At 40.8% G+C, this 9,102-nt stretch overlaps 1 protein-coding gene across 2 annotated transcripts in view; it reads right to left on the bottom strand.

Moving 5' to 3' along the window:
- Window positions 1–1,094: 1,094 nt before the first annotated feature.
- The window catches only part of ATP9A (ATPase phospholipid transporting 9A (putative)), a 99,588-nt gene continuing 91,580 nt past the window's right edge, over window positions 1,095–9,102 (bottom strand). For both annotated transcript variants that reach the window (XM_044455306.1, XM_044455305.1), the window contains exon 28: window positions 1,095–6,490. In XM_044455306.1, the coding sequence (XP_044311241.1) occupies window positions 6,354–6,490 (137 nt within the window). In that variant the 3' untranslated portion in view covers window positions 1,095–6,353. The remainder of the gene's footprint in view (window positions 6,491–9,102) is intronic.

Here is a 9,102-nt window from a genome sequence, read left to right as displayed (position 1 = left end):
CATGTTCAAACATTTTATAAAGTTTCTGAAGTGATTGTGGAACAGTGCTTCAATTTATAAAAGTGCTTGCATACAGATGTAGGGGATAAAAGGAACATTTTAACTAAAAATTGCATGATATCCTACTCCAAAGATGCAGTTTGCCATGCAGAATGCCCAACTGCAATGGAAAGCAATGATTGGGCACCATTAGAATCCACTCAACTGGAACCACCCAAGTTGTTATTCAAGATTTATTTAACTCCTGAACACTACAAGTTTTACCTTCACTGAAGCCTCATTTGGTACCTCTACCAGCCTTACTGTGGATTCACCAAGTCCTATATTATCCCTCCATGAATTTTCTGTGTAGTCCACCTAACATAGGTTGGAATCCAGTTGGAAATGGATTCTGGTTTATAATTGTGGCATCTGGAAGGTCACTCTCTTGGTGCTAAACCCATGTTAAATGTTAATAGGAGCAGTAGTAATGAATAATCTATCCTCACTAGATATAAAGTTTTAAAATATCATGAGAAGACATCAACTCACCTGCTATTTCACAAATTAGATAGGAACTCGCATAAAATTTATTTAAACCTGTTTTATACCATTCCTTTTTGAAAAGTTCTCACACATCAGCAACACAGAACTACACAACAATTAATTTGCATTTATATTTCTCTTGCATCAAGAATATGCACATCTCCATTAAGAGGACAAGTACAAAACATCAGCATCACAAAGAGTATGACAAGATGATTCACTTCCCCAACATAAGGGGGGGGAGGGTAGGAGGGGTCGCTCCATATCCAACCGCATAGAAATACATAAGTCATTAGGTGACAATAACAAACTTGATCACAGTTGACAAAAGCTTTGGAGCGTTCAATCATTAGGGAAAAAATTGGCATAGCCCACTTGGTTCTGTTGAGAATGCCCAGAGATGGGGACTATTCATCTGTGGTGAAATGCCAGCACCATGGGGAGATGAATTCCTAACACTTCTACCTGGCATCTTATCTTTCCAAAAGTAATGAGAAATTTTACTTCATGGGGACATAAAGCGTTCATGTCTGTATTGTGACATGGTATTGTCTTAGGACGATTTATCAAATGCTATTTCTAATTAGGTCTAATTAAATTGTTGGGCAGGCTAATCATACCCTCTGTCCAACTGTTACTGGGATATTATCGGTTCCAGTATACCTCATGCTCACAGTAATTGCTGGAGCTGAAACACCTGTCTGTATTTCTTTGTGCACTGCATATATTATGAACAAGTGCATTATGTATCCAAAGGAAAGCTGACTTCTGAGAAAATAACATAAATGGCCATTAAGAGCAGAAGGTCAGTGGGAAAAGAACACAGGGACTAGACAGACAATGGGAAGTCCCCATAGGCTATACATGGAAGATGAGAGTTTTAAGACCAGGTTTGAAAGGACCCTTTGCATGTGAAACACTTTATTTACTTTATAATTTAGGAGATCCCTTGTTATGCTAACAAGTGACAGAAGACCTGCAAAATTTTCAACAGATGTTGAGTGGAAGGTTCATAGTGGTCTTTACATTGTACAACCACCATCAGGCTAAGTGCGAGAGCTGTGACATGCATGCTTCAACAGGGGTGAAGGACAACTGGATGGGCTAGCAAGGATTCATGTAGTCAGTACAAGAGTTTTCCTAATATTTTTCTTCCTGACCTCTCGAAAGTTTGAGCCATAACAGCCATAATTCCTGACCATTGCCCATGATGGCTGGGGCTGATAGAATTATAGTCCAAACATCTGGATGCAACAGTTGACTACCTCTTCCCTAGTGCTATAACTCTGCAGTTGTTATTTATTGTGCAGAATAAAGACATCAGTCTAAGGTCTGTGTGAGCATCACTGTTTCCTAGCACTGAAGCCATAATGGGTTGCAGAGAAAATGCAATCCCTTCCATCCGAGACATTCTATCCAACACAATTATGAATGTTATCGTGTGCACTGTGCCTGCAAAGGGGCCCTAAGCATCTAATGGACAGTTCTTCCCATTACTGTTGATGAAGACCCAGATAAAAGTTTGCACCAATTCCTGACAATGAAAAGATAAACAAATCTTGGGACACTGAGAACTCGAGCAGGGGAGCCACCTTATCTGATCATTAAAAAAAGGCTCACTGCAAGATGAGCTCCCCTCTCAAGTGCATGAATACACATGTCCTCTGCTCTACTGGAAAAATGAGATTGCCATCTGGAGCAACCAGTCTCTTCATCTCAGCCTCTTCCATGAATTGGGGACAAGTTATAGTTTTACTAATATAAAGTGTAGATTTTAACCCACTATTATGTATGTTTAATCAGATATAGGTTCCCCTGGGATCAACAGCACTTATACCTAAATAAGTATGTAGAAGACTGCAACTCTGTTTTATTTTCTGCAAAAAATAGTAGGAAGAACATGAAGTGGAAGGGGACAGAGGATAATCAAAGGTGTATTGGAAAAGTATGGTGCAATATATATATTTAATGAAGCAGCAAAAATGAAGAGGTTGTTATGTCAGTGCAAAAATAAAGTAATTTTAATAACCAAATGCGAAGAGAAAAAGTAGTTATCAGCAACCTTCATTAAGCAATAGATGAACCACAAATACTTTGCTACTTTTTTCATTTTAAGTAATGCTGCCAAATTATCTTGTATCACACAGAGTACAGTGCACAATCTACAGAATGTTTGCCAGTTGATCAAACTGGAATTCACTCCAAACTGTGCCTTTGTGTAACTTCTATTTCAGTTCAGTGAACTGGCATCCCAATATGCATGATTCCAAGGTTCATAAAATTAAAGGAATTTAAGAAGGATGCTTCATTTCTCCCATCTGTTTTTATCTCAGTAGACTCCACCACAATTTGCAATTTTCACCCTAACATGTTATAGTCATCACCATAAAAAAGAAATCAGCTGATGCCACTGGCATGTTTTGAGCAATTAAAAAAAATTCACAAGCACCCACAAAACTAAACTACTCAGCATAATCTCAGAAGAAATACTTCATAGATACAGCCATGTGCAAGAGGGGCTCCATGTCCTGGCTTCCACAAAGCATTAACTGTTACTGGAAACCAAATAAGAGTCCAATAAATATTACTGAACCTAATTCCAATTATTTCCCTTTCTTGTTGGTTTAATATGGCCACAAATGACATGGTGGTCATTCAGCGTAAACTGTATTGATTCAAAATAATCAGTGCTATCTACCATTGCTACTAATATGGTCTTGCACACCCCCATTACCGTAAAGAGGACTTGTGTGGAGAAGGACACCCCAAGATACACTCAGAAAAGCATTATATTTATAGAATGAAAAGAGAGGCAGTAAAAGAAGCTTAAAAAGATACACTGGCTGAATGTGAATGTGCTGTCTTTTGGTCAAGTTGTCTTTATAGTGCCCTCTGACTCTCCTCCCCCTTAAAATTGTTTCCATCTGGAGTTAAGCATGCTTAAATCCCACAGAAATAGCTTTCAAATGAACTTAGATGCTTTCGTATCTGCTCAAATACCACTAATTTAACTGGACTTGATGGCTCCATGTTTCATGGTGCTTTTCTTCTGACTCTACAATGTTCAAAGGATCACAAACCCTACAACTCTGAATCCCATGTAGAAATGAACTGAATGCATAACATTTGTCCTACAGATATTCTTCTTGTATGACGTCCATTTTCCATAATCCACTCAAAGTGGACTCACATTGTCTGCTTGGTAGGGGGAAATGCCACATACTTTCTTCTTTTCTAGAGCTATGGGCCAATGATGGAAAAAAGAAGAGGAGATGTAGCGATGTAGATGTAGCTTCTTTGAGCTTCTGGAATCCACCCCCATGGTAAATGCTTTGCAGAAGACACCATTTTATGCCTTGAAACCTATGGACTTGGCTGCACTCTTCTGAGCCTATTCGGAAAACGGAATTCCCAGCGGTGCTGTGCTGCTTCTGGCACTTCGGCTTTTCCAGGAAGCACATTGTCACGAAGACAGCTGCCAGCAAGCCTTCCTTTCTGCTTCGAGGGTTACCCATTCACCAGGGATCCTTTTGATTATGCGGAACAGAGCAGCAATATCTTCTGCACTTGTCACACTCTCCTAGATCAAGTAATTGCATCAGGAACTTCCAACTCCTGCATGTTCATTTTCCACAGTGCTTCACTTTAAAACATTCTTTTGTCATGTAGACACACTCCCCCTTTAGAAACATCTTCCACAATACACCTTGTAGCTAGTAGGGTGAAACTTGTAAATCAATGGTTAATGCAAGCTTTTATGAAGTGTGCCGGATGCTTGGGGAGGGGAGGAATGTCCCCTTCCCTTGGAGGAACAGCCAGTCATTTGTTGGAGAAAACCTTCGTTGTTTCCTGATGCCACTTGCACAAGTTTCTGCTGCAAGCAAGACATATCCAATGACAGATACTGTGACTTGCCATGAGTGGGAAATCCACATATTTGGTTTTAATTTCAACACTTGCATCATTCACCCACACTGGGAACACAACTACACATTTAAAAACACCACATGGTACAGCTCTCCCTGGACTTTACCACTGTATGTGTAGAGGAGCATATTTGAAAGCTGACAAATATGAGCAGCAGTCATAGAAACTAGCATGTTAGGGAAAAGGATTTTCAAGTAGCCTTCTCCGTGACGTATTTTTCCATGTGCAGAAAGTTAATAAAAAAAGCATGGGGAGAACATTCAAACATATGATTCCCCAGCTGTATTCTGAAGTGGTAGAGTTCAATAATATATAGGAAGCTGCAGCTTGGGTTTAACAGGAAACATTTAAAAAAAGTTTTACAGTAAATAGCAAGGATCCCATGACCTTTCCCTTTCAAGTCTAATGATTCATCATACATCTGTTATGTTTCTGTGGAATAACATTTCAGATACTTTCAAAAGGGACAATTAGCAGCAGATTTCCTTCCAACATGTCGATGAAAGTTAAAGTAGCTTGTTCTGTAATATGGCAGTGTTATTATTATTGTCAGCCAGCCAAGCTCCATTCTCTGATCTGCCATCCGGGGCAGTCTCCTGCCCTGAATATGTAGCTGTATCTGGTGTCATGTCTGCTCAGTTGTAGTTTGCACATCAACATTCAGTACTGTGCATGTTTGCCGACGGCCTGTAGCCTCTGGAAGCAGCAAGATGAAGGGGGTGGACAACAAAAAGCAGCAGAGACGTAGTATACTGGTCAGGTATGCTGGATGAACCCCCCATTAGGAGAGAATAGACATTACCCCAGGAAAGACGTATTTGTTGGTTAACAGGAATGTGGGCGAGATGTTTGTAGAGGAGACTTAAAAGGCAGCAGGAGCGGGCGGGGACTTTGCCGTTACCCACCTGCCAATTCTCCTTTGTTTTCTATTGTTCTAGTCAGACTTATTTTCGATTTCTGGCGGGGGGGGGGGTGGTGAATGGCAAGAAGGGGAGGAGGCCTACAGAGTCAGTGCTAAGCACCCCATTCTTTGGTTCCAGCACGAGCATGGCCTCCTGTTCTCACATGAGCACTGACTAGGTCAACAAGGAGAATTAGGAAGCTTATGCTTGCCTTTGAATGGGCGGTTTCAGCCCCAAGGGGCCAGGTTACACTGCGCAGCTAGTCGGAATGGCACAGTTCTTCTCTCTATAAAACACTAGCACTGAATAAAGCCGGTTGTTTCTCTTTCCTGACAATAGCTATTTCCTTTAAAAATAATTGGGCAACATCACAGCAGGAAAAACTCACTGTGGGTTTTCTTTCTCCCGTTCTTTTTTTAAAGGGGAAATAAAGAAAACCTTAACCAGTTGAAAATTGCAACTTTGGTTTGCATTGAAACACATCAAAAGAGACCAGCATGGTACCATCCTCTAACCGTTACCTGTGAACAGCATGTTATGTCACCCCTTTAAAAGTATTTCCCAAGACATACAAATGCTTATAATCAAGACTGCAACTAAAAAAAAGATAAATAGTAATATAAAACAACATGAAGAAATTAAAAAAAGGGAAAATTCACTTCAAAAATTTGTCACAACAATATCTTGCTCAGCAATTTCCAGGTAAGCTGACTGCTTGCTCACTGGAAGACAACTCTTCTTTTCAGTTACATGCATTGGCCTTCAGTTAAATAAATATAAAGTGACAAGAACTGGATTATCTATGTAAGTCACCTCTGCTTACTTGACTCCTAAGTTTCTGCTTAAATGTGCGTTAGTCTTTCAGCAACATTCTCCAGCTAATGCATGAACTGTACGCAGTCACTGGACATTGCTGTTACTATGATGAATACGCATTTATTTTGTCTGTGAGCACTGTGCAAAAAGAAAAAAAAGTCTTTGCTTCATCTGTAGAACCACCTAGGATGTGAGTTTTGAATAGCTTGGGGGGGAAAATCTTCTCCTCAGATACTTTAGGAAGTAGAGAGGAAGACAGCTGACCAGCGTGATTACTGTCACCTTCCAGAGGAATGATAAAGTTGCAATGAAGTAAACATCTGCAAGGGAAGAGAAACGTGGTCAGATAAAATGCAATCCTGAAGAGGATACTAAGGGTACAATTCTATGCAACCTTAGACAGAACAAAGGCTAATTTGCATAGGAATCCCCCTGAAATACATTTAGCAGAATGAGGAAACAGGTACATATCCTAAATAAAATGCCAACCACATAATTATTGTGACCAGGTATCTCCCTCTTTTCTTTTCCAGCAGACTCAGATGAAAATTTAGAAGTGTTGTTCTTTTATTAAAACTCAGGTTACAGAACAGAATACATCAAGGTAGCATTCTCAAGAAGTGGGAGAGGCATCTGCCCATGTAAAGAGTTGAATCCAAACAGAAACCTGCCCTCCTCTGCTCTCTTTCAGGAAAACTTCTGGTTCTACCCACAGGGTGGCTCCTGCCATTTGGAAAACAATCATATGACAGTGAAGGAGAGGATTCGATTCTGGAGCAGGCATGCTATTCCAAAGCCCAGGCTTGCTGCTGCCAAGAATGGAAGTTGGAGGGCAGATTGTTTTAAAAAATAAATTTCCTCTGCTTATTCTCTTTCCTTTCTCTTTAATTTATTTATTATTTTATTTTATTTTTGGATTTATATCCTGCCTTTTCCCTACAAAGGGCTCAAGGCAGCTTACATCATTCTCCTCCTCCATCTTATCCCCACAACAACAAACCTGAGAGGTAGGTTGGGCTGAGAGTCTGTGACTGGCCCAAAGTCACCCTGTTGGCTCCGTGGCTGAGCGGGGACTAGAACCCAGATCGTCTGAGTCCCAGTCCCAGCTCTTAACCACTACACCACACTGGCTCTTTGGCTTAATCATACTTGTGTGCCTATTGGTGGGGACTAACTATGCTGCCCAGGGCTGATACGGTTTGGGAGCCTGCTTGAGGGCTGCCCAGGCAAATTAGGGGGATTAGAATTCTCTAGATCCCCACTCACTCTCCACGCATGTTGCACTGGGGGACCTCTAGCAGCCGATGACTTCTCCCTCCAGTGGACCCCCTTGGAGGAGCCTTTGAGACACATTCTATGGCCCCTCCGCTGGCTTCTGTGGGAACATGGAATTGCCCCCTAAAGTGTTCTTTGAATAAAATAATTTCAGGTAGGCATAAAGGTAGAAATAAATTATCTTAAAATTACAATGAACCCACTTAAAATATGCAATTAATTAATTTTCAGACATCTTTACAAGACAGTAGTTATGTTCCGTACATGCTCCTGTTTGCCAGTGATTTTGCTACTTAATTTTTTCCATTTCCTCTTAGATTAGGCTATTAATGGATGCAAAAGGAGCCCTTAGGATTCTTAGCTATATTAATATCCTTCAAATTTCCTGGAAGGCTAAAGGTTATTTCTTGTTCATTTGACAAATCATGAAAGGATGGAATCTGGTCCGGATGCCCTCAATCCTGCAAGCTCAGGAGATTACAGGTGTCCTATGAAGGGTGTGAGAAAGAAAGAAGTAATGCAAAGAAAAGAGCAGAGCTTGGGTGCTTAAGGAGCAGCTTGTGGACAACATTGGAGCAATAAGAAGAGACTGAAGATAAGAAACACTCCAACTCCATGATACAAATAATGGCTGAAGTAGGTATAAGTGATGAAGCTGATTGGCCTCTACACTCTTTGCTTTTAGAAAGGATTTGAAGACACAACTTTAATCTAGCCTTTTAAATGATGCCATTGTTTTATTGTTTTATTTTCTCTTGCTTTTAACTACCTTGCTTTTTTGTTTTAAGATTTTATTGTATTAAATTGCTGTAGATTGTCTTGATGATTTTCTAGCAAATAAGGCAACATACAAATGAGAATTGTAATACAAAATTATCCCTTAGGAGTCCACTGGCTCGGTTCACTATTAGTGCAAAAAAGCAACCATAGTAAAATTCTCTAGCTATACATGGCTTTTATAGAAATGTATCTTGAAAGTATCTAAAAGCAGACTTTTGATTCTAGTTGGGAATCTTGCTTTTCCCACTAAGTGCACCTCCTTCTCAAACTCCAAGATGTCCCCTCCTGCTACTTACATCAGTTTGGCCAGAGACCAGCTGAAGATTTTGGCCATCTTCCTACAGTTCCAAGATAAAAGCTAAACCACTGCCTTTAAGACAAATCAGGGTGTTTTCCACATGGCTAAAACTGGCATCAGATTTGCCAAAAGCAGGAGGGGGAGAGCTTGGCTCATTCCTGTTACTTCCATGACAACTGGATGATGAAAGCATACAGGTGTCTCCACAAAAGCTTGTTTCAGTTGCTACACCAGCCTGTCAACATCCTGGTGCTGCTCTCCCTAAGAACATGAGAAAAGCCATGCTGGATCAGACCAATCCAGTCGAGTACTTGGTTCACGTGCTGGCAAAACAGCTGCTCACAGGATCCTTCAAGCAGAATGGGGACAAGCGTTCCACCTGCCCAAGCATCCCAGCAACTGGTGCATGCAGGTGTGCCACCGCTGATACCAGAGGCAGCACAGGGTCAGCCACTGACAGCTTTCCCTTCCATGTCTAATACTCTTTTAGACCTGCCCAAATTGGTGGCCACCCCTAATTCCTGTGGCAGTAAATTTCATAGCTTCCCTATGCATTGTGTGGAGAAATACTTCCTTTTA

Source organism: Varanus komodoensis, unplaced genomic scaffold, assembly GCF_004798865.1.
Source record: "Varanus komodoensis strain SLA01 unplaced genomic scaffold, ASM479886v1 scaffold8, whole genome shotgun sequence".
In the NCBI taxonomy this organism is placed as follows: domain Eukaryota; kingdom Metazoa; phylum Chordata; class Lepidosauria; order Squamata; family Varanidae; genus Varanus; species Varanus komodoensis.
This window is presented reverse-complemented; position numbering and strand designations above follow the sequence as displayed.